General features: G+C 42.6%; 1 protein-coding gene across 4 annotated transcripts; it reads right to left on the bottom strand.

Moving 5' to 3' along the window:
* Positions 1–6: 6 nt before the first annotated feature.
* On the bottom strand, positions 7–25,572 carry camsap1b (calmodulin regulated spectrin-associated protein 1b). 4 transcript variants are annotated; one of them, XM_086206768.1, is made up of 19 exons: positions 25,145–25,572; positions 23,868–24,034; positions 18,321–18,583; positions 13,708–13,869; positions 13,541–13,621; positions 13,158–13,190; positions 10,849–10,990; positions 10,468–10,607; positions 10,277–10,373; positions 9,228–9,384; positions 8,179–8,264; positions 7,991–8,075; positions 4,200–6,501; positions 3,944–4,080; positions 3,635–3,852; positions 3,167–3,269; positions 2,922–3,034; positions 2,527–2,645; positions 7–2,017 (listed from the first exon to the last, which is right to left on the bottom strand). In XM_086206768.1, exons 2-19 carry the CDS (start codon positions 24,031–24,033, stop codon positions 1,721–1,723), a joined length of 4,701 nt encoding a protein of 1,566 aa, XP_086062894.1. In that variant the 5' UTR covers position 24,034; positions 25,145–25,572; the 3' UTR covers positions 7–1,720. The 4 variants fall into 4 exon arrangements, with proteins under 4 accessions (XP_086062894.1, XP_086062896.1, XP_086062895.1 ...); XM_086206770.1 differs by having other exon boundaries at positions 9,261–9,384; XM_086206769.1 differs by lacking the exon at positions 13,158–13,190 and having other exon boundaries at positions 8–2,017.
* Between the last annotated feature and the right edge of the window lie 232 nt (positions 25,573–25,804).

Below are 25,804 nucleotides of genomic sequence, written 5' to 3'. Positions count from 1 at the left end.
CCCCCCCCCCCCCCCCATGAAAATGCAGCAAATGAGAAATCAAGTATAGTGTTTTTGGAGACAGCAGTAGTATCCCATCAGGAGAGGCCCCCCTTCACCTTTTCTTGTCAGTATATTAGAATCATTAGCATTTGGTTTAGTTTTTCACACTGTTAGAAAGAACAACAGCAGTTTTCATTAGTTCTTATGCCCATTCACAAAAAAGTCCCCCAGCAAACAGGAAGTAAAGTGCTTGTGCAACACTTGTGGTTGTTGTCAAGGCCAAAAAATGGTTTCTAGAAAAAAGAAAGAAAAAAAAAAAAGCACTTTAACAGACAGAAGAGAGACGATGTGGCAGTGTTTGTCAACACCTTGGAGGAATGTTCTTTAATGTTGGGTACATGACTGAACCACGATCCCCTCCTCTCCCCCGTTGCCCACTCACGCACATGCGCGCGCACACACAAACACACACACACAAACACACACACACCCTGTGACCAAATACAATCACTCAGAGCGGTTATGGAGCAGCACAGCAACACTCTTCACAACAAGAGTGTATGTGCAGCTCTTACAAGATGGGACAAAGATACTCGGGAGGTGGAGGGGGGACCGGGGGGGGGGTTACATTTCATGAAAGAAGCCAAGTGTTCATGAGTGCACTTTTTTTTTCTTTTTTTTTCTTTTTACAGGACAATTCAATAGTGCCCAGTGGAGAAAAAATACACAACTAAGCTCTAAACATCAGAGAATCCCTGTTATGATGAAAACACATAACGTCAGCTCTATTCCACATTGCTTTAATTATGAGAATTTAAAAAAAGCTAAAACAAAGAAAGAAAACAAAAAGCATGTTTGTACCAAAGCCTATCAATCTCCCTCTTTTGACACCCTCAACAAAAAGGATGTTTTGAAAAATTAAAGTGTTTAAAATGACCGTCACTTTTTTTGTTTGTTTTTCGGTTTTGCTATACACATATCCAGTGCTACACGTTCAGCGTCTAAGTTTAAAAAGCAGTTGAATAAATAGACGATAGTACCACGATGCATGAAAGGCCAACGGATGTCTGAGGGAGGCAGAGGAGCTCCCTGTGACGAAGAAGACAGTTCAGAGCAGCGAAGATCCCCGGTGAGGCAAATTCGGCAATGCCAGCCTGATTTGACAGATTCCACGTCCACACAGGAAGATTGTTGTTGTTTTTGTTGTCCAAAAGGGTTAAATAAAGGTCCCGTGCTTCAGATTTTCTGAAAATGACAAATATCCCCCCCCCCATATATCCTCCTTTTAGTCCATATTTAAAAAAAAAACAAAAACAAACCAGGAGTGGTGTTGCAGGAGGAGGAAGTATTTTCGTGCTGCAGCTGAGCTCTCGACTGTGACAGTGCTGAACTAATAAATACTCCATGTAAAAACATCCATCACGTATGAGAGAGACAGAAGAAGAATGCCACATGCTTGAGTTGTCGTCGTAGAAAAAACAGAGCCTTGACCGAAACAACCTGAACAGATCACATTGAGAAGAAAGGGAATCCAGCCAGCCCGTCTTGTTTTGTGAGCACCAGTCCATCAGACCACCTACAGATGTGACCACACGTCCATGACGGCGGCCTCTCCTGAGTAGGTGTCTGAACCGTGCCTGATGGCGAGCTTTGCTGTGGGTATCAATGTGTCTGTTCAGGAAACAAAGCAAGATGGAGATAGATGATTCAGGTGATGGAGGGTTCAAAATTCCGACTGCTATTTTCCGCTTTTCTTTGGCACAGCACTTCTCTTGGTCTGCCACAGGTGGTTGTGGATGGTCAGAGCGTCCACGCTGACCGATACAGTCTTGGCAGGGATAACGGTAAACTGCTTCCGGTCCGAGCTGTACTTGTACAGCTTGTCGATCATCTTCTTACTGATGCTTTTTGGTCCGGTACCCGTCAGCTTTTGAATCTCTTCTGTGTCGGGGAAGTATGTGTAGAGCGCCCGGAACTGGCAGCCGCCGTCACGAAACAAGATCATCATGTGGTTGGACTCGCACTTCTCCAATTCCTGGGAGGAAGATGAGAGAAAAACATAACACTTTAATATTTAACGACAACGTTATTTGATTTGCTAGAGGCAGAATTAAATCAATGAGGACAAATTGATAAGAAATACAAATCTTTGGCTGAACAAATGCCTCTCTTTTTTTTTTTTTCCATGAGGAATGTATTGGGTGTCTCGTGTTACAAGCTCTGCTGTGACTGGGAGACTAAATTCTCAGAGTGGTAATGAGTGGGGTATTTCCAAAATCCATACCACATAAATGAGGAAGAAAAAAGAAACGGTTTCCTTGCTTTATTTTCCAAAAACAACAACAACTTTCCAGGTCTAGACATTGCTATTGTCAAACCTTGTGACCTTTGCAGGTTATTCATGACTTTACGAACACTGAACACTGCTTACACAGAATGTCTCCACCTGTCTACTGCAGGATTCACCAAGCTTGCTCTGTGATTATACCTTTCCAGATAAATCACCGTTACATTTATGTGGTAGTGGTGAGGAGGCGCACGCACCTCTAGGATCTGGTTCTTCTGAGGCTCGTTGACCTTGCCAGCCAAGCAGCAGTGAGAGATTGCGTTGTGGATGATCGGCTTGTTTGACTTGGCACTGGGCTCCTTGAAGAGTTTCGGACCTGATGGAAGAAGGCAGAGACCCACTGCCATTAACACTAAAACTATCATCAACACAACACAAACAGAATAAAACTCAAATTAAAGATGAAGAAAATCTAGCTCTACCTACCGACCTAGGATCCCGATGAAAATAAGAACACATCACACCTGTTCTTCATTCACTTTACTGTATTCCAGTCTCCTGAGGCCAGTCTAGTACGCTAGCCTTTATTAGCCTTTTACATTCATATGAGTTGAGCTGAAAACAAACAAAACAATGAGACCCGTGCACTCACCAGTATATTCAGCCATGGAAGTGATAGAGGACGCCGTGGAGCCATTGTCCCAGTCTCTCTCTGCAGTCCGGCTGTTGTTCCGACTTCCAGGAAACGACTCGACAGAGTCACAGCTGGAGCACACAGCAAGTGTTCAACAGACGCATTCAAATTTAGGCAAAAATGACTGCGACTCATGAGCACGAACACGCGCACCAACGTACAAAATAGATAAGTGAACGTTTTTTTTTTTTTGAGCAGCTTACCGTTGGGAACCGGCCCCTCCAGAGTTGACGCTGTCAGCCTCATTAGTGGCAGCGGAGGCCAGAGACAGACTGGATCCTGACTGGGCGGTTATCAGGTTGTCAGCTGTATGAAACCCGGAGGACACTTTTGAGTGTTGAAGAAACAAACTAAACAACAAAACAACTCCTATGGCAAATACCGAAAACATAAATGGAAAATTAGACGCACAGCCCTTATACTGAGTAAATAATTCCACATGCTCATGAAAAAGTACAATTCAAAGTGTTGATTTAGCGATCGGGTGTTGTTTGGTATTTGTTCCTTGAATTAGGATTTATTCCTAAACGCCAGAAAAGTTACAACTGTATCGGTTCTGGTGTCAGCCATGGTACAACCTTTGATATTAAATGTATGCCATTCAGTAATTGTAGTAAACCCGGAAGTAAATGTCAGTCAATGGACCTGGTAGCACACAATGTCCATCTTACGTGTGGAAGAAGAACACTTGGCAAAATTATCACTGGATGACTCCTCTCTGAAGACGGACTTGGGTCTGTGTTTCTGCTTGGGTTTGGGGGTCTTGGGCTTGATGAGACCCTGCTCCTCGAATATCTCCTGCTGCTTCCTTCGCAGATACTGCTGCTTTATCAGCTCCCGCCTTGTCTTCTCCTCTTCTTTACGCAAGCGCTCCTCCTCCGCTTTACGTCTGATAATGAAATGAAACATCCAGATATTGTATTTTTTTGTGCAGAAAAAGTGAATGTGGAGTGGTCAAGAATATCACTGTGCTGAGTTACCGAGCTTCATCGCGTTTGAGCTCAGATTCCGCTTCCAGTTGTTGTTTGCGAAGACGAGCCTCCTCAGCTTTCTTCTGCTGTTTCAGCAAGAACGCCGCTCTCTTCTTGGCAAGCTCATCCTCTGCTTTCTGCTCATCCTGTCGAGTTAAAAGTGAAACCATTAATATCCAGTCAACATAATGGTGACACAAGATGACAAGACTTAAATGATTTATCAATTATTTCATATAATGATACAAAAATCAGCATATCTTACCTTGAAGAAGAAGCCCATGACTGACTTCTGCTCCCCATCACCTCCTGTTGATCGGTCCTCAGCCTCCTCCTCTTCCTCAGGGGCCTTCAGTTCCGACATGTCAACCTCAATCAGGGGAGCTTTGCTGCGCTGCATCTCCTCCGATGGTATATTCTCTTTCCCTGAACCATCTGAAGAATTGAGCTCAGACTCTCTCAGGGTGCTGGACAGGCACTCATTGAAGGACACTTCTGGAGCAGCCACTGCACTGAGGTCCACCCTTGTTGGTAATCGCACGTTCGCCTCATCACGAAGCCTAAAGGAGGCGCTCCGCATGTGGCCAGAGCCCGGCCTGTCGATTGTATCTCCTGCTGTGGGATTTCTGGGGCTGGGGGTGTCAGGCTGCTCGGCTCTGGGGGACCTGCCCCCAGCTACCTGCCTTAGCTGTGTTATTGTCTCTGACCCAGTCTGAGTCGGAGTCGGAGTGAGGGTCCTGGAGACATGTCGGCTCTGCTCCTTTGATATCTTTAACTCTGATGGTTTGGACCTGGAGCTTTTGCCTGAGGTCAATTTAGGGGGTTTCCTAGTGGGGGCGGTGCTGGAGCCACCAAGGTGCTCCACATAGTGAAAGCTGCCTCCAGCTTTAGAGTCACCATTTTTGTCAGTTGTCGGGGGAGGCAGTGTGGTTGCACCAGGGGGGGACTGTACATTCTGTTTCATCAACATCTCCTGCTGTAGCGACAACTGCATCATCTGTTGCTGGATGCTGCCAATGGCTTCATTCAGCAGCTCGATTGAGCGGCTGCACTCATTCAGGTCCAACTCTTCTTCTAGATAGAAGCTGCCACTGTTCCCTTTTCTGTCTGCTTCTAAGGCACCTGTTGGGGTGGTTCCCTCAATCTCTTTGCCCCCCCTTAGGGCATCAACACACATTTCACCTTTAGTTGATGTTACTTTCTCCCCATTGAGCTCATCTTTGGAGAGGTCAGCTTTAACTGGGTTGGTTGATGTGTCACTCTTGCCGCTACCTTTCTTCACAATGTGCAGGAAGGCTGCCTTGCCCAGCTTCTGCCTCTGCCGGGCCGACAACACTTCCATCTTCTTCTTTTGATGCTCAATAGCACGTCGCTTCTCCTCCAGCTGCATGCGGAGCTGGACGAGTTCAGAAGCTAGAACATTAGCACCACCACTGCCATCACCTGTACGGGGCAACCCTCCCAACGGTGAGGAGGGGCTCTGGTCTCTCTTGAGCCTCCAGGAGGAGGCCAGGGGCCCACTGCTCTCTGATCCATCTGGAGTGGTCCTTTGTGAGCTGGAGGCACTGGAACGTAGGTCATGGTTGCTGCCAAAGCGCTGCTGCTGGGCTTTGCGCTCAGCAAAGGAAGTCATACGCACGCTTCCACTGGCCATGCTGCTGGTCTGGGAGTGAGTGCTAAGGCAGGGGCTTGAGCGACCGCTGCAGCCATTCATGTCTTTGTCCTCATGCTCTTTCACATTCATGTCCTCTTTGAGTTTTGCCGATTCCTCTTCATCGTCCTCATTAAAGGCTTTCCTGGGCCAGGTTGGTTCTTTAGTGGTCACAGCTTCATCCAGATCTTCTTCATCCAGTTCTTCCAGATCAGCCTCCATGTCCTGGCCAGGCTTAATTTCTTCAGAATCTGAATGCAGGAAGAAACCTCCAGCAGGCTCTCTAGCCGAAGGATCCACACTGCTGGTGACCGCCGGCCGGAAATCTGCCCTACTCTGAGGAGGCTCCTCTGACAATTCAGCCTGCTCACCTGGAGGGGAAAAGGTTTGGTTAAGGCTGCAGGGAGCTTTCCTACGAACAGCAGATGTAGATCCATCTCCTCTATGTACAGAGCCCCTTCCTGAAGAATGGGGCCCCTCACCACTCTCCTCTTCCTTATTTAGGCATACAGACTTCTCTTTAGCCGTTTTCAGCACAGCAGGCATCAGTGGTTCTAAGTAAAAGCTATCTGGTGCAGGTGTGGTCTCAGGGGAGGATTTAGTTCCCGCTGTGGCTTGCATCCCGTCAACCGCTTTTATTATGGCCGGAACGTCAGTCCTGGCAGCTGCAACCAGAGTTTCTTCTTCATCTTCCACGTTGACATTTCCCAAGAGACCATGGCCGTTAACTCTACGCACTGCGGCCTGTGATGGCTGGTGAACAGACATCTGGTGTTTGGGCGTGACATTGATGATGTTGGATGCCAGGCTGTCCTTGCTAATCGAGCGAGCCAGACTCACACTGTCACAAGAGGCCATGTCTGCATCACTTTCTGTGGCTGAGTGATACATGTAGGGGCTCAGTGTGGACAGTGGTCTGCAGGAAGAGAGAATCCAGAATGTTGAGAATGTTTTCATCTATTACCCCTATTACTCAGTGTTTATTAGAGGTGGGTTAAAAATGTCTATATACCGATATTTTATCGATATACATTTGTAGGAAAGATTATCGATACATAAATCCCAGTATTGATCTTTTAAAATGAATTAGATTTTAACCATTTATTTTTTTATTTTTGTTTGCCCCTTTAGTCTCACATGATTTAGTGCGTAGTGCAACGTTATTGCAGTCAGATTATCAGATCTCGCGAGATCCAGGCCATGTGCCTCTGATCAGAGAACAACAAGATGGCGGAAGCGCAACTTTAATCTCCAGCAAATTTAAGAGCTGATGTCTGGCAGCACTTCGGCTTTAAGAAGCAAGAAAACTGCGCTCAACTTGACAAAAATAATGATGTGTGCAAAATGTGCAAAGTAGAGGTAAAGTACAACGGAAACACAACTAATCTCTGAAGCCATTTGACGAGGCATCACCAAGAGTATACTCAGCAACCAGGAAACTACAAGTCACTGCAACAACCCTTGCTGGAGAAAGCATTTGGGATGAAGTTTCCATCCACGTCTCCACGTGCAGAGAACATCACTTCGGCTCTGGCAATTTTTATCTGCAAGGATCTCAGACCATACTGTGTGGTAGAAAATGTAGGCTTCAGACACCTCGTCCAGACACTGGAACCACGCTATGTGCTACTGACACGGAAACAACTGAGTCAAGTCACAATCCCAAAGATGTACAGAGATGTTAAAAACAACATCGCAACTGCAATGAAATCGGCAGAGAGAGTTGCCATCACTTGCGACAGCAGGACAAGCAGAGCTACGGATTCCTACTTGACAATCACCTCTCATTACATTGACAGTAACTAGTCCCTCATGTCCCACGTTTTACAAATGCGGGCGATTGAAGCTCGCCGCACCGCGAGTCGTCTTGCTGAGCTGCTGACGGTTTGTGGAAGTCTAAGTTGCCCCTTTGTTTTGAATGACGGTCATATATTTAAATAACAAGTGCATGATGTTGTATAACTATTGATTAATGGTCAGTTCTCAATGTAAATATTAATGTTTAATTATGCACCAGGTTAGGGGGTTACTTTTACAATTGAATTTACAGCATTAGTCCTTTGAGAATCTCTTCCATTACCAAAGCAAAATTGGTTTTGCAACTAAAATATCGTATCGAATCGGAAATCGTATCAACTTGGGACCGAGTGTATCGAAATCGTATCATATTGGGAGGTCAGTGGTGATACCCAGCTCTAGTGTTTATCATTGTTAGACGTTTACTACATCACAACTCAAGTCAGCACCAATTTCTACGAATGACATCTGATCAGAAGTTGATGAAAACTGTCAAACACAGACGCACCAAAATGTCAGGAAAAACATCTTTATTTTACCTTCAATGTGTCAATCTATTATTTTATCTTCAAACTATATTTCATTGCAGAAATAAAGTTCATCAGTACCTCTGCCTCTTATCGGGCCATGCCATGATGGAGCCTCGAGATGCTCCATCCATCTGAGTCAGGGAGTTGGAGCGGTGTCTTAGACCTGCCCAACAACATACGCAGACATATGACGTTAATACATACTAAGACAGCTGCTTTCAGTGCTATGTATATATGAAGACTCGAGGCTTCACTTTTGGTCTTACCTGCACTATCATCACCGTGTTGCTTCTGCTGCCTCTGACGCAGAGGCAACAGTGGGTGGGAGGGACTGAAGGATGGACCCCCTTTACTAAAAGCAAAACAATAAGAGGGATGTGTATGTTATTATTACCACCAAAGTGATATTCCATTGTATGTGTATATCATTATAACATGGTCAGAAAGTCAAGCGTGGTTCATCTCAGGACAGGTTACACTCAAGAGACCACCAAATGCTGTCCACTAGCTTTCCAAATTATGAGCGTTTACAAATCCATGATACTAATGTCCACGGTCTTGGAGTCTTGTCTCTCATGTGCTTAACATTGGTTTTTGAACACATGCTGGAAGTCACTTAGCTGAAATTCCTTTTCTTTTTTTAGCAAGCAAGAACTGTCTTTAATTCACAAGTTCAATGAATTATTGTTAAATCTCCTCTAAATACATGCAATCTTTCAGTCTGGATGTCTGTTTCAATTATCCCATCAAATCATTCATCCAATACAATTTGGCATGTACATTGCTGGTGCCTGAAGAAAGAGAAGCCCTGAGTTTGAAGTCTGAGGTCCAAGGGGGTGTGTGTTCTGAGACAACTATCAGGATGCAGACTGAGATGACGGATGCTTCCTGCCTGCCTGTCTGAATGTTGAGATCAAAGCACTCAAAGATCAAAGAAGAAAGGATGACACAGGGTGAAATTGTGTTTTTCTGGCCCCCGCCTGACTTCAGGCACCGTGGCAAAAAGAACTGTCAGACAAGCAAGACGTGACCTGAGAAATTTCGAGGCAGAAGTTCTACAGAGTGCTTTGATAGCCAAGATAAACTTCTAGTCTCCAAAATAATGTCCCTACAGCACATACGCAGACAAAAGGGAAACACCAAGTGTGTACAGATCATTATTAACTTTGGTCAGGGAGAAAAAAAAGGGGTTACAGGTGAAGTCAGAATAAATGCCAGACACCACTGCATACCTACCCAACCTCTGAGGGACACTATGATTGGCTAGGGAGACAGGAGAATGATGAAGTGGAAGAGGAAGTGAAGACAGACTTACAGGGGATCAGAGTCTTCAGGGTGCATGAAGTACCTGTTACAGACTTCAGGGCTGCTCTGGTTATCAGCCACACCAGGGCTTGCCAGGAAGCTGCGCTTGGTGGCGTTGGAGATGGGCACTGATGGACGGGCACTCTTTGGCTGAGCAATGGCTCGAGCTACAGAGGAGGAAGAAACAAGACAGTTTGATTATTACTACTTTTATACAACTAAAAAAGGGAGTTCCTGAATGTAGCTCGCACAACATGTACAGATGGGAAATTCAGTTATCCCCATCAACTGCTTTGTCATTGCACACTTTTTTTTCCCTTTTTTTAAAAAAATCTGAGCATACATTTTTTGTCTGAATTTAAAGAGATACATCACCAAAAAGGTACATTTTGGTGCCTTGAGTTCCCAAAGATGATTTTTTTCACTGATGCACCACTTCTTTATGACTAAAGAAGGTAGAAAAGAGCCAGCCAGGTATATTTAGCTTGATGCTAACAGAACCCCATCCGCACCGACTACAAAAAGTGTCCAAAAAAGGCTATTTGCAGATTCTCAAGCACATCATTTGGTACTATCCATGTCTTCTTTATCCAGCAGCATGTTCAGTAATACACAAAAACTTGGGATTTAAGATTAGACCAAACAGGAGTTAAAAGGAAAAAAAAAAGAGTTCATTTTTAGCTAAAATTACATGTGGATTAAAGACCATACATCTAGATAAAGGAGAAGTGGAATTTACTGGATGATGAAGTTGTGAGTTAGTAAATAGATGTTTTCTGAACAGTGTTGCTGTTGTAGTACGTAGCAATGGGACACAAATTTCAAGCTAAATAAGCGTGGCTGGCTCTTCCAGCATGTTGGAGTCACAAGGAAGTTATTCAGAGGTGATAAGCTTTTTGTGTACTATTTGTAGGTATTTAATTGGCAAAACACACTTTTTGGAAGTATTGTTTAAAATGTGTATTTTTTTTATTATTTTTTTTAATTGCACTAAATACAGAGTAGCAATAAAAGCTGCTCAGCTGTCAGGCAGTGTATTCGTATAAAGCCCAATAATACCATCTTTAAACTCTTGTAGATCTCTGGGTTGAACAAATTCTGGCTTGACAGTCTCAAACCACCAGAAGAGTTCAGCGATGAACACCATCACATTGTGCTGCATGGAGAGAACAAGCAAAAGTTAGAAACACTTGAATACTAACTAACTTAGGAATTGTTTAATTATGAAAACAGCAAGTCACACATCCTACCTTGAGCACAAGAGGGGAGTAGAGCATATCCTCCATTGTGAGATAGAAACTTTTATTCAAATACTCATTAGCAAACTCTCTGAGCAGCTGGATGTTGTACAGGCTGTCAGCGATGGAGGGCACTTCCTTCAGGCAAATATCTGATCAGACAGGAGAAGAGCAGGTCAGATAAGGACAACACGCTGATCAAATGGTTATAAATGTCACACTGACTGGACTGGGACAGAAAGCCATGTGTGACTGACAAAAATAGTATCGCACATGGTTATCAAATTCAATATGGTAGCCAAGAAAGCTTGACAATGTGTTGTAGGAAAATAGGGGCCGAACTGTGATGCTCCAAACTTCTAGACAAGGGTACGTCTGTAGAGCAAAGCATACCCTCCAGCTTCATGAGGTCTGGGCAGTAGTAGTGGACAACAGTGAGCATTGCAGCTCCATCACAAGCATCTCTCATTAGATCTTCCAGCAGAGGAAAGAAGGGCAGCTGGCGGCCTGATGCATGCTCCCTACGGTACCGTACCTGACCACAACAGGGAGAAAATCTAATGAGAAAGAAAGTGACTGCAACAAAACACACCAACACATCAATATCATGAGAGACGAGAAAGCATCCCAAATGCAACGACTAGTCACAAAAGCAAATCTCTTGTACGGAGATTCACGCCTGAGCTAGTCAAAGCATATCCTGGTCAGGGATGTGGTCGGCTTCAGTTCAATGGACTATCAATTCAAGCATCTCATCAAGGTTCTCCCCAGCTTAGCTTTAATTCATAACAATTGAAACTCTTCTTTAGCTGATCAACAGCAGGTTGAGTGTAACTTTTACAAGACACTGCTGAAAAGAAAGAAGAAAAAAAAACTCCTGAGCCATCATAAACAAGCAGTTTGGGGAGAACCCTGAAGACCTGGTTAATCATGAGGATGTTGAGGTGACAGCAGTGATATGATCAACAGAGTGGGGTCGTCGGCCTTCCTCGGGCCTTAGTGGGAAGGCTGCCAGCGGTGGAGCCGCCTAGGAAGGAAACTGGGGTGATAACTGGCCCACTTATGAGAAATGAGTGTATATTTAGACGAGAAACTCACCAACCCCAGATGCATTCATTATGGACATATAAGCTACATACAGGAGTTAAATTTGTAAAATTGATAGAACACATCTTAAATCAAATGCAAAAAACTCAAGCTGTAAAGTGTAAAAGGTTATATGAACCAATTTAAAACATGGAGATCACTTGCAGAGCTTTGAGTGAAAGCATCATCTATGCACAGGATGCCAAAGAAAACTGCACTGACTGGTACTGCTGCTTGTAAATACTTACTGACTTACAAAATATACTCACATGAATCTGGGAACAGCTCTTGTTATGCAATGACTCGTGTTACAAAATGGATGAGACTTTAGATGCAAGTGTGCATCTTATATATTTGATTATGAAATTCTGGGCCAGTATTGACATCAATTTACAGTATGATCATTTGGCCAACAGCAAATGTTGATGGACTTGAAAGTAACCATTTCAAAGTCTTACTGCTCTTTTTCCACACCCTCTTTGAGGACTTAATCAACCCTACACCTTTCAGAAACATTTAATTAAACCTTTCATATCAACACAGACCACTGAATATCTGAATATCTTCTTATTTCCTGATGGTAATCACAAGGTGAATGTCCTACGGCAGGATCTACTGGAGAGGCACTTATGAAAGAAAGATCTCACTGACACCATGGAGTGCTTTGCTTGCAGGGAGAAAGCAATCAACTCAATCATCCGACCAAACTAGTTGTGAAAATAATTTGTTTACTGTGAGCAGAACACTTTGATCTGTGATATTTGAATATTGTGATGACATTGATGTAAATGAAGGTGTTAAGATTTTACAGACAAGCACATGTATGGTCTTCACCAAGCAACATTAACGACTCCAGTTTGTTTGTTTGTTTTTAACTTTCACCACTGTTGATGTACAAATGCAACAACTACATCATTTTAGCCCTGGAATACGAGCAAAGCCAACAAGCTACGTATGTGAACTTAATACAACTACGCCCAGTTTAAACAGCACACCAGGACCAAAGCAGCAGAAGAGAAACCACCATACAAACTAAAGCTCTACAACAAAAGGAAGCAGGCTCCAGCATGCAGTAGGTCAGCTAGTGAATGACGTCAGGCTGACACAGAGAGAGGAGATACTGTCAGAGATACTGAGCTGTAGGTAGAGAGGAAACAGTGTATAATAGTAGAAGAGAGACAGAGAAATCAGAGGTGGAATGACAAAGCAGATCAGTGAGGAGGTGGGAGGGACTGCAAAGCAAAGGTGTAGGCATGGATTTCCCTTTCTCACTGGGCAAGCAAACTACACACACACAGCAAATCCACATGGCTTACTAGCTTGAAATGAAACAGCACACATTACTTAGCGAAAAGAATATCTGTGAAAAGTTTACAAAGCAGTTTAACCTTACACCTGTGTGACGTATTTGCCAGGAGGTGAAAAAAACAAAGAAACAAACAAAAAAAGGTACCGTCAGCTCTCTCCCCCTTGCTGACACACCGGCTACCAGCAGCACAGAATGAGCTTGAGTGAGCCATGGTGGAGTGTGCACGCACATCAACACAGAACTAAGCGTGCAAGGGGGAGAGGGAGAAGAAAACGGGGGAATGGGGGGGGGCTGGCATCCAACTTACAGGGACTAGCTTCCAATACCATTTGGAGGGAGACTATCCAGTTTGCAGGGATAAGAGAGGGGAGGGAGGGGCAGATGAGGAACAGGAGCAGAGAGATTAACAGGTCAGAGGTCACAGAAAAAAGGACTGGATCTGCTTCCGGTTTACAGACAGAGAGAGTGATCAAACAACTCCAAAAGCCAAGTATCAAATCGAACTATCCAATATTAAGTTCCTTCTTGATAAAGAAGCAATGTCACACCCAGACTTGATAAGGAAATATATTTCTCAATGAAGGTGTCATTTGTTCCCCTGAGGCCAGAAAGGTTAAGTTACTTGAACAAAGTGTCCATTATATTTTATTTTTGCTTTTGGTGAAGGTGAAACTGGAAGACACACTTTACCTTTTGGTGACTGGGAGACTCAAGCAGGTGGTGCTTGACCTTGTGCTCTTTTTCTGTAATTTCCCTCATCTTCATGTTCACCTGCAGGAAAGGTAATGTAGAGTAGTTACAGAGAACTGAACCTTAAATCCTGAATTGAAGACCTGTCTTTGTGTCTGTATTTGGACCTTGTTGATCCAGAAGACCATAGCATCCTCCAGGTCAAAGGGCAGCTCCTTGGAGGCACTGAAGGTAGAGAAGCGTTTGACGGAGGCCACTACTTTCTCAATGCTGATCATCTCTACTGTGTAGGCCATCATCAGGGCGTCGATCATGGGCATATGAGCGCTCTGGAGAGAGAGAGGAGGAGGAAGATTAAGCACCACCACATTTTTTGTAGTTTCTGCTGCAAGAAGCCGGGATTGTGTAATAAGGATGCACCAAAACAACACTACGCGTAGTGTTAAAAATGTGTTTGGTTGTAATGCAGTAAATAAATCTTTCTTTGAAGCATATTATTTCTTCTCAGTAGGGCTGGGCGATATAGCCAAAAAATTAAATCTCGATTTTTGTCATCTTAAAATCCGATTCACGATTTTAATCGATTTTTTCCTGTGTAAAAAACAAACAAACACTTAAACATAATTCAAAAAATATAATTTTTATTGATGCCAAAACATCAGATACATTTTTAAAAGATAATCACTTTTTTAATTAAATCAAATACGTAAAAGGCCACTGCGTCAGTAATGTCCTTCCATCTCTTTCCTGACTTGTCATACGGCATAGCTTTGGAAAATGCCGCAGCAACACTTGGCTGTGATCTTGGTTGAGGTTTTTTTCATGGCGCTAGTGTCAATGCTTGTAAGGAGACGCCTCACACATTGCTCCAACTCTGGCGGGTGCCGTTGCTTGATGGGCTGGAACAGATTTGTTGTGCTACTTCCCTTCGTTTTCACCGTCTTTTTACAAAGTTTGCACAACGCGCTGGTCTGTTCCGTGTCCGGCCTCACGAATCCAAACCATGTCCATACCACCGAAGTCACGCTCCCCTTTTTTTTAACAATATCGTGCTCCATGTCCGTGACTTCTGCCGCCTCCATCCCTCATGTGTGTCTGTGTTACCTGTCTGTCAGGCACAAGCATGGGCATAAGCCAATGTTCTTCTTCTTGATCGGACCGCAGTCTGCTTAGGTAACAGCACCAGTCCTCCTGGTGTATGTGTGTGTTGTGGTGACTGTGTGTATTACACGCACCAGGTCGAAACATTAAACTCGATTTTGAGATTAAATTTTTTTCATATCTATTGAAAAAATAAAATCGAAATGAATCAAATTTATTGGGTTTATCACCCAGCTCTACTTGTCAGTTACAAAAATCAGCTAACTGACTGTTGATCAATTGTCCAGCAATATATAATTACTGCAAAATCACTGTATCGTGACATTTAAGCATCAAATCATATTACAATTGCAATTTGATTCACAACTGAGAAATAACAGAGGCTCGGGATACAATTCCAATTTTCACCAATTCCTCAACCTCGATAACGAGTACAATACAGCAATCCTGTGATGATAGATCACCTAAAGGTACCCTAGAGCAGGAATCATGCATTCATTCATGGCACAATGCATAAATATCATAGCCCTAGATCCCACCCTTGCTGCACATTTTCATTTGTTATTTTTGAATACTACAATTGTGGCACCTTTGTTATGTTTTTTGATTTTTTTTTTTTTTTTTTGCTCCCATCCAGCACTGCCATCCTGCTCTTCATCAGCCAAAGTGGAAACTCATGAGGTGCAGGGGAAGCTGTTGCCCTGAGCAGAACATGTGCAGCTGAGTATATGTATCAACAGTACACATAAATCCAAAGTATACATGGACTCAGGAGAATGGCTGGAATCAGTCTAAGCTTTTGCCCTCACAGGGTGTAGAAGAACCGTATACATAGACACTTACATACACACTTGAAAAAGAGGTTTCTATGGAAACGTCTTGTCAAGTCAGCAAACTGTGAGGAGGGGCTTCAAGCAGACAGTGATAAGTACTGTCCTGCTCAGAATTTTCCATCTCCTCACCAGGCTTTGTGTCTGGCTGCCTACATACAGGCCTGCGTGGATTATTTTGTCATGCCGCAAGCAGGAAAAGGAGACGCACATCCCTGACAAAACCACCAGCAGAGAGGAGGCTTACTCTATGCCATTGCTGGTTTCCATGGTAACATAAGGGTGGTAGATTGCTGAAAGCAACTGGTAGGTGGTCATTCTATCCCGTGTGAAGAACACTTGAGACTGTGCTGAACTGTGAGTCATATGTGATGAAAATGTAAACATGAGAAATACCAGACAATGAAATCCATTCTTAGAAGTGATGCATTTTCCTTCAACCAAACGTACCTGTGATTACAAGATATTTAGGGCTCTATAATTTCCACGATCGCGGAATTGTGGACGGAATCGCGGAATTGGGCAATAACAACGAATTAATTTTTAATGCGGAATATCGCGGAAATGCTGTTTTCATGGGGAATCGTTCCCGGGGGTCGCTAATCAGTGTGACACAACCCCTGCCCCCCGTCCCTTTCCAGACAAACTGCAAACATGGCGCTCCCCCCGTCTGCTAAAAAGCTACGCCTAAATACAGAGCTGAGCAGTACCATGGTGATTTCTATGTGTCAGGTGACGTGTTATTTTGTACATTTTGTCAACACTCTGTTGACTGGAAGTGGAAAAATACATGTGATGACCACCTGTTGTCCAAAAGTCATATAAAAACAAAGAAAAGCCTTGCGCTAACGCTAGCCAGCAGAACACGATGATGATGATGATGATGCAGCAATGAAGTTTTGAGAAAAAGTGCAAAATTGTGTTGCCTCAATGAATGTCAGGTCATTTCTATTTAATTAGTGTGCATTTTATTCATAAACATTATTTAGACACATTGTTTTGTGGTAAAATATAAGTAAAAGGTAAAAAAATGGAATTCCATAGAATTAAAATGGACAAAACGGAATGTGGGAAAATATAAAATTGAATTTATAGGGCCCTAGATATTTGCCCCACTGCCTTTACATAGTAACTGCACACCATCTTCTATTTTAAATGTGACTTAATTTTTATGTCCATAATTTCTTTGGCAAAGGTCAGATATATGTTATATTAGTTCTAGGACAGAAAAATACATAAAACCTGACATGACAGTGGAAAGTTTGCTAATATAGCACAATAACAAACTCAGCAGAGACTCGTCTGTCTTTTGAGAGGCAGTCCTCCTGCATAACAGTCAAATTCCACCTCTTCATTGGAATGAAAATGAGAGGTGCAGCCAATTCATTTAAAAGCTGTTCAACTCAGTCATGCTACTAAACATGTCTAACTCTCCCTTCTCCAGAGTGCAGACAAATGAAATAAAGGCAAATAATAATCAGTGTTTAGATGGACAATATTTTAATCAAGGGAGGTCCTGTGGAAGCTCCCTAGGTGTATCAAAAGTCAGCTGCAGTGACTGTAGTTGAGAGATTGCAAAAATTGATATCGGAAGGATGTCATGGCCTCTTTCATTTTACTGTGGTATGATAATACATCAGAAACAAGAAGAGAGGAACACATTACAGGTGATATTAAAAAGGTTTTTCTAGCTTAACTTCAGGTTGGGGATGAGATTGTTTCCTTGAGGTGAGGGCGAGGGTTTAGCTGTGCCTTAAGGAGAGCGACTTTTCTTGCTCACTACTGTAGTCGCCACCACTTCCCACTTGCTCTGAGAGAAAACTCGAACAATCTTTCTAAGCCAAGAAAACTCACATCCCTGCCAGGTCAATATTCAACATGCCTCACCGTGCCAGGTTTAAACAGGTCTTTGACAACGCACCACAAGTTTGTAACTTTGTAGTATTGTGGAGACATAATGGAAACCCGCAGCTGCAGTTTCTTTTTCCCCTCTCACATAAGCCAAAAGCAGAACAAAATTTCTCCCTTATGGCTACTCTGATGGGATGCCCTCAATGTTACAACTGTAGAGGGCTCATCGGCTGATGACTCTTAGCCTTTGATGACAGACGATGGCGTCGTCCAGCTGCCAACCCTAGCTTTACTGACTGATTTGCCTCCTCTCCTGCTCAGGGTTTGAGTGGTCTATGACCACAAAAAGACCAAAAATGTTCCATGTTCAGTGGTCACTGATGCATGCCTTTGCCAAAGCAACATTACAGCTCCACAACATCCCTGTTCCACCAGCGGACAGCACTGTGATGTTACTGTTGTGCAGCACTGTGATGTTACTGTTAGTGCTGCACAACAGTACTATACCAGAACTGTACTTGGCGGTGGCTACTGAATTATAGGTATGGAATTCCTGTTGCTATTACAGAGGAAGCAGAAAGACAAAAGGAAAACTGACAAACTGAACTGAAAATTCAAGAGTGAGTGGAAGCAGGAGTTTTTTTTCATAACATGAAGCATCTAAGGACACAATGTATTGGCACCAGTTTCCTCAACTAACCGAGAAGTGTAGTCATGTTTCACTGAGAGAAATATTTCACTCAAAAAAGAAAATCGAGTGAGTGGAAACAGACAATTACTGGGGCTTGAGATAAGAGCTCAAGGTGATAACAATCTCCCCCTCACAGGACTCAGGAGGAGAAAAGTCGTCAACAGCGCAAGTGCTGCTTTACATTTTTCTGTAAGATAAGGTCACTAAACTATTCATGACACATGCGCACACACACACACACACACACACACACAAACACACCTTTGCAAAGCAGGTTGCAGTTAGCTTTGTGAGTGCATCAACTCACCATTTTGATGGGCATGCAAGCGAGGTCCTCCTCTGTAACAGGAGAATCGTCACTCTCCACAACATAAATACCCTTCCTGGACAGAGACTGGATGACGGAGAGGTGAGACTGAAGAGACGCTGCTTGCTCCGTCTTTAGGATGAGGGTGCAGACACGACAGTAGAGCTCACAGGACAGCAGCAGGCGGATGACAGGTGGCTTGATGTGTTCCTGGTCATACTGGTCAGTGTAGAATGGGTCCTTTAAGTCCTCTGGAATATGGTCTGCAAATATGACACAGTGGTTGATTGAGCTGTGTGGATTTGTCAAGTCTTATAAAAGGTCTGTAGAGGTTGTAATTTCTACCTCTGGCTGCTATTAAAGTGAAATTTACAATATGAGTGACAATATGATAGTAACCAGCAGGAAATAATACCTTTACATCTCTGGGAGACTGAACAATTACTGCCTCGAGCTACACCAATCACACTTTTATAGTATTAAAACAGTATAAGAATGCGACAAAAACATGCACTTTTCCTTGTGTGTTGCTTCCCAGCTTCAGTTTACTTGCAAACTTTTGCAAGTTACAACTTGGCCTTGGTAGATATAATCAGTCCTTAAGAAGAGTAGACTTCTTAGGTAACATGGTCGACTTTGTTAGCTTTCAGCAGTACTGGCGTTATCCAAACCAAAATAAAACAATGATCTACATAACAGATTCTTGTTTCTATGGCTATGAAGTCACTCAAACAACAGACCATAGCCATAAAAGGACATGGAACAAATCTCTGGACTTGAGGCATGCTAGTAAAAACAAATGTACAGGCATCTTCAAGGTAAACCAAACATCCAACTTAAAACAGGTCCAGAATGATGCAGAAAACCTTAGCTTTTCTACAAAATGGTGAGAAGTGGAGAGAAATAAACTTGTTCCACTAAATCTGTGCCAGTAACACAGCATAAGCCCTGTGTGTGTGTGTGTGTGTGTGTGTGTGTGTGTGAGTGCGCGCACAATGTGTTCTTAGTGTCAGCTCTGACTGTGGCGAAAGGGGGCCATTCATCTCCTGTTAACAAAAACGGGAGGAGTACCAGCAGGTTTGTAGAAGATAGTACACCGAGCACAAATGAAGAACCGTAGAAGATGAGGTGGAAAGAAACCGAGTGTTGATAAATGTCTTATCTAACAGTGGCAAAGAATGGTGGAGAATACAATGGAATCATAACGGTAATGATTTTGTTTCACAATACTGGACGAAAGACATTGTGATTATCTATGACTCACTTTTTGAGCCTTCATCTTATTCTGTTTAGTAGTTTTGTGACAGTTGGCTGAGTGACTTTGTGATTTTTACCCTTTTGCTCTGCAACTATGCGAACTACTGGTTTAATCAGTTTGGTAAGTGTTTGGTTAAAAGTTAAAACTACTTTTTCCTGCAGGAGTGGCAACAATCATCTGGTTCAGCTCCGATCATGTGAATATTTACTATACTGATGTTACAATTACAATTACAGACAGCTAGCTAGACAAAACACAACTTTGGCTCTTCATAAATGTGACTGCCATTTAGCATTTTAACTTAATTTAATGGCCAAATGATTAATTTCAGCAAATAACTCATTTGAGTAAATAATTCATGTAACCATTTATGTAGTCAGGGCTCCCTAAGTGGAAGCTTGAACACCCCAGGGGTCATACGACACAGATGGGGCATTGAAATGTTCCCAAGATGATTTCCATTAATCAAGTAAAAATTAAGGTGCATTTGAATTTGGATGAGTTGGAACAGCCCTATTAATGTGCACACTATACCTCAACCTCTGGTAATAGTGGGGGGCACGAGTCTCTTGATTTTGAGGTTGAATTTACTGCCTCGTCTCCATCTGCACAAGATGCTCCATCATCTCTACCTCCAGCAAGCTAATGTTAAGAATTTTAAATAACAGCTGTGCTGGCTTTGACGATATTTCTCCCAAACACAGCAATCACGCAGGGTGGCAGGAAAATACACTTGTGAAATCCACTTTTTACAAAATTTGTCGCTCATTTTTATGTTCAGTCAAGCAATAACCAACGATAATCTTGCATAAGACAAAGAGAAGCAAATATTTAGCATTCTTTGGGAAAAAAAAGACTAATGAAATAAAACTACCAAAATTAGTTGCAGGTTTTTCTATCATTGACTAACTGAAGCCAGCTACACAACACCACAGGCTACACAGATGTGTTGTCTACTGCCGTACATATGGTGAAAATAAGGATGACACTGTAGAAAAGCATTAATGCATTATGCATGGCATTTAGGACTGTGGGTCATTCCTGGTGATCTGTGTCACAGTATATTAATACATTAGAAAAGTGGGAGTTAAAAGAAAAGAGAGCTGGCCAGGGAAAGTCTTCACGTTTGACTTCATTCCACAGATATTGATGTCATGTGGCAGCCGTCCCCCCACTCTTCTACCACTGTGAGCCAGACTGAAAATGTAGTAACATGGATGGGGTGGAGCATGAGGGCGGTGTCTGCCAACAGGATGGGCCAGGATGAGCTCTACAAGAGTCAGCCAACCATGATCAGAACAAGCGTGGCCAAGGACTGGCAATAACACTGCAACCATGACAGGTGCTCACCCTCACTGACATTGTGTCTCAGCCTGAGAGCTGTTGTGGCCTATGCAGAGGGTAGTGATGGAGAGAGTACATGAACTGAAACACACAACACACCAACAAAAACAACTACACCACAGATACCATTTACCGAGCACCGCTTAGCCCCAGCAAAAGACTGTGTAGTATAGCAGACCCAATATGAAACATAGGGTGAATAGCAAATGGGCCTAGTATATTCAGTTCCCAGGGGATGAAGATAATTGCATGAGCACCTGAGAGCTGCCTCCCTCTGTGCCACCACAACTTTAGGGCTACTGGATGTATGCTTTCTATTCTGACTAATCTAAAAAGCTTCCCCACTCAGGTTTATATCTGTGCTGTGGCAAATCCTTATAGTTTATGACAAAGATGTTCTTGTCCTCCATCTTTCAGCCTACATCATGAGCCAGGACATACAATGACAAGACAGTGAACAGAGCAAAAGTAAACAGCCTTAATATGAACTCTGCCTCTCACACACACACACACACACACACACACACACACACACACACACGATGTCCATGAGTCTCTGTAATGAGCCAAACAGGCAGTTCTAAACCAAAGACCAAGAGAAAGAAACAAAAAAAAGCTTTCCGGGATTAGCATTAAAAAAATGCAACTTCCATGTCTTAACAAGGGATCCTTCAGTAGTATTAAGAAATCTGCAATTGCCACAGATATGTAAGAGATGACAGAGTACAACAGAAAGCTAGAATGAGCCTCTGATGATGCACGTTATGTCTGGAAACACTGATGCAATTGTCTGCAAAATAATGAATGATAGGCGGTTGTTAACAGATAGAGGGTCACTGACTGAGCTCGTCAAGTCTCTGATGGTTAAAGAACAGGTAAAGAGAAGCTGAACCTCACTTTATTAAAAAGACCTTCAATAGTTGATAGCATATCTAAAATTAAAAACGTGCCATTGCCTCACAGGTTGGTGATCAAACGGCAGGAGTCGGAGACAGTTCTTCCCATTTCCCCCCTAGCCAAAATGAAACAACTTGTATTTTAAATTACAAGTTTGCTTCTCAAAAATTATGAGTAACAAGAAAGGCAGAAAAGCAATATTTTCACTTGCTTTGTCCACACTTCTTGCCATTTTATATCACAACAGCGCGTCTGTCAAGTAAATGACTTGAACAAGCGGAGAAGAAAGCTGTCTGTCTGGTGCTTGTTTGCCTTGACTCAAACAAGAAAATTTGTCAAATTCTTTTCAGCTTAACTACGAGCTGAGACAGCAGCCCCTCCTTACTACAAGAAGGCACTGAATCGGGGCATTAGCAGAGAGGACGGAGGACAGGAAGAGGAAGGACTCGTACAGATGGATGCCTGTCATTCTCCCCATGCGCCACTCAGTATTTTCATAATGGGAATATTAATTTGTATACAGTGACTTGGCTTCTTAAAACTTGACTGCATCTGCTGTAAAAACACTATTAAGTTATATTCCAACAAAAACAGGTTTTAGTTTAAGAAAATAAAAGTAAATAAAAGTATGGATGAGATACAGATAAAATCCTCACCTACACACCCCAAAAGTTAGAAGAGTGGCTTCACACTGACTTGGATAAAGCACAAGTGATCTAATAGCAGTAAACTAATACATATTTTAAAGAACAACCTTGATATAAAGAGAGTAGCATGACACAATGAAGGCTATTACAATGTCAGCCTGTGCAATTTTATTACTGCAAAAAACAGCAACAAAAATACAGTTAATATTTTGATGATGTTACTTTGAGATCATTGCAGCACACAAGTTTAAGGTTGGGGTTTTTTTTGTTGGTAGTTTAATTTGTGTGCTTGAGAAATCCACATTGAAAAATGATCAGTAATTTGAGCCCCATTTTATTAACAGACAAAGTAGATCAATCATGCAATTTATTTGCATCGAAATATTGTACACAAGAATCACATTCAGACTTTTTCACCAAATTGAGCCACACTTGCACCATTCACTTTCCTCTACTTAGAGGTGGGCTTTACTTAGTACCGTCAAGGCAAACCCTGATGTAGGAAAGCTGTCAATCTCAAAAGGCAATTGACGGATTGCCTAATGGGGAGATTCACATCACAGATTATTTGGTTAAGATTTATAAATGTGACTTATTTGTATGCATCAAGGCCTCAATAAGCCTTCTGGTGCCAGTAGACAAAGAGAGGCCTTTTGACAATTACACATGCAGGTGTGCTTCACCTCCACCACAACAACTCCGTCCTGAGGGAAACATGACCCTCTGAATTCTGAAATTCTTTCATCTTATAACTGGAACAACTGCAGACAAGACAGGAAGCTCCATCCTTAATGCTCATGCAATGTGTAAGTGTGAGTGACTAGAAGCAAAGTATCTTGCAGCAAGTACAGTCAGTCAAACAAACAGAGGCTAATCCTCAGAGCTCGTCACTCTGCCTGATTTGGGTTCGATCTCATTGGCCACCCTACAAGAATGGAAGGATGTGGTGAGTCAGACAGAGGAATGTTTCAGTTGCCAAGTGACAAGGGGGAATTACTTTTGGCTGATATGCACACATACTTCTTTCCCATGAGCACTTGCTGTCAATGTTTCACCAAAGAAACTCTCTACATTCTGCTGACCATTAGTGTGTTGAGAAGATGACACATTGTTCCAACAATATCATCTGAAACCAGAAGTGCACTTGGAGAGCTCGGCAAACGCCGGTGTGATGCGATGGACAGACAAAGGAAAAAGCCTCTTGGCAGAAGTACGAGAATTAAAGAAACATGTGCAGCATGTTCTCAAAAACGATCTTACAAACCTCTCTTGTGGTCATAAATATGCAATCAGATGTGTCTGAGGGGGGATACACTGATAATATTTACACGAGTCACGTAGCAAACTATCTTAAAGCTAATTTGGTATTTATGTTGCATGAATGTTAATTAAATCACTTACCAATGCCATAGGCTTTGGCAAAGAGCCACCGGAGGTTGGCAGCGATTTTAGCTCGAGCAGAATCATACATCTCTAATGGAGTGACATCCATGGTGCTCTCTGCAACTCCAGCCAAATCCACTTTCCTCCTGGCACTGTCCGCACCAGCACACGAATCAACATCCATCCTTCAAATATACAAAAAGAAGTTGTTACTTCACAATAAGACTCAACACATAGCTGAGTGAGGGGAAAACTGTTACATGACGTGTTCATTCTACCCTGGTACCATTTGTGAATGGCTTAAGAATGATTCTGCAATAAATATTGATGTAAAGCCCTCATCTTCTAGACGATTATTAAGGAAAATACTGTTTTTGTTACTGCTCTTAATCCAGCTTTTAGTGGTCAAAAAGCTTTAAATGCAGCGGTTGAGACCTAAATACCAAGGTGGCAGCTTTCAAGTCAAATCACACTCATTATGTGTAATGTCAGCACAGACATGATACTGCAATCAGTTGGCCAGTCACATCCTACACATTATTAATGTAGTTGCTCAAACCTGATAAGTGTGCTTTTTAAGATAACTTACTTTAAATTTAGGGTATTTTCAGTGTCAGGGACCTAAACTATTACACAGCACTATCTGTTCTGTTAACATTTTTGTACTAGCCCTGCTTGAGTAAGCCTTTTCATTAAGAACTGCTTAGCTCAACATCATCACTTTTACAAGTGCTGTACAATAGAAATGATTACAAGTTTTATTAAATATTGTGTGCGATAAGTCAATCGGGTGTTCGTCTGAGAGCAGAGCCTAAATCAAATGTCATTACCAGTTTCCATTCCACTGACCCAAGTTATTTTGAAGGAGGCAGAGTGGCTACATCTTTGTTTTGAGCATTTCTAAACAAATCAATTATTATAGTTTTTGGACAGAAAAAAACAAGTGCAGCTTCCCGCTTATACAACATATTGGTCTTAATGAAGTTGTTCACCTGTAGCATTAAGGTTACCTTACCTATGGGCCATCAATGCTGGCCTGTTAGAAAAGCTAGATAACTCCTTTATAATATTTTAGTTGTAAAACTGAATGTAATAATGTTATAATGGCCCAGATCGCCGGTGAACCGCTGTTTGCTGCCAACATTTGCATAGCAATTGGTTTGCTAAGCGGCCATGCATGCAAATGTAAGGCAGCTAGCAGACGCCTAGCTAACAGTTAGCTTGGCCGCGAGTACTGTACTGGAGCAGCGCTCATCGGCCCCATGAATGACGTTAGCTGGTAGGGAAGACATTACCTTGAAAGGTGTGTGGTGTATTTCCAAGTCACCCTTCACTTCCGTCGGGGTAAATGGTTAACCAAGGACCTGCCTCGCTTCGCAGTGGTCCGCTGTGTAGAAAATACACCGCCAGCAGCAGCACATCATAGCCAGCTAATAATGCTAGCAGGGAGGCGAGTCTGAATGGTCTCCTCCCAGCAACAAGACCCGTTTCGCGGCCTGTGTGACAACAGCTCCACGGCAGACTTTCAGTTCAACCAAACGCCAAGCAACAAATAAGGGATTCTCCAAAGAAGAAATGCGATGCACGGACGCTGTTCCGGTCATTAACCTATCTTTGTTCCAGACACCACATGTTAGAAATCACACACACATATTTGGGAAGCTCTTGCAATGCAGCAAGAGCCAGCAGGGTGTTCGCGCTCTGCCGATAGAAATGTTCTCATCCCAGCCTTTGTACAGACAGCTACTGCGCATGCGTGATTACCTTCCAGACTGAAACGGTAACAAACTAAATTTATCAATAAGTAAAGGGAATTCTTAAAGTTTATCAAAAAATTATCAACAAATAATAAATCAAGGTAAAAATTGATGTATTATTATATATTAAACATGTAACACTCTATTATCAATTTTTATTATTCAATGCTACTTTTGAGAGCACGTGATTTCAAATGT

Source organism: Aulostomus chinensis, chromosome 6, assembly GCF_037954235.1.
Source record: "Aulostomus chinensis isolate RoL2024-O1b breed Wild chromosome 6, RoL_Achi_v1.0, whole genome shotgun sequence".
Taxonomy (NCBI): Eukaryota; Metazoa; Chordata; class Actinopteri; order Syngnathiformes; family Aulostomidae; genus Aulostomus; species Aulostomus chinensis.
Note: the sequence above shows the minus strand (reverse complement) of the source record. Positions and strands in the feature narration are given on the sequence as shown.

What these genes read in the sequence shown, in the direction of transcription:
- camsap1b (XM_086206768.1), bottom strand. Translation starts at nt 24,033, where the DNA reads ATGGATGTTGATTCGTGTGCTGGTGCGGACAGTGCCAGGAGGAAAGTG. An exon ending in ACTCCCCTCTTGTGCTCAAG is followed by an intron (nt 10,374 to 10,467) that starts GTAGGATGTGTG and finishes CTCTCCATGCAG; the next exon opens with CACAATGTGATGGTGTTCAT. An exon ending in GGAGGGGCCGGTTCCCAACG is followed by an intron (nt 3,035 to 3,166) that starts GTAAGCTGCTCA and finishes TGTGTGCTCCAG; the next exon opens with CTGTGACTCTGTCGAGTCGT.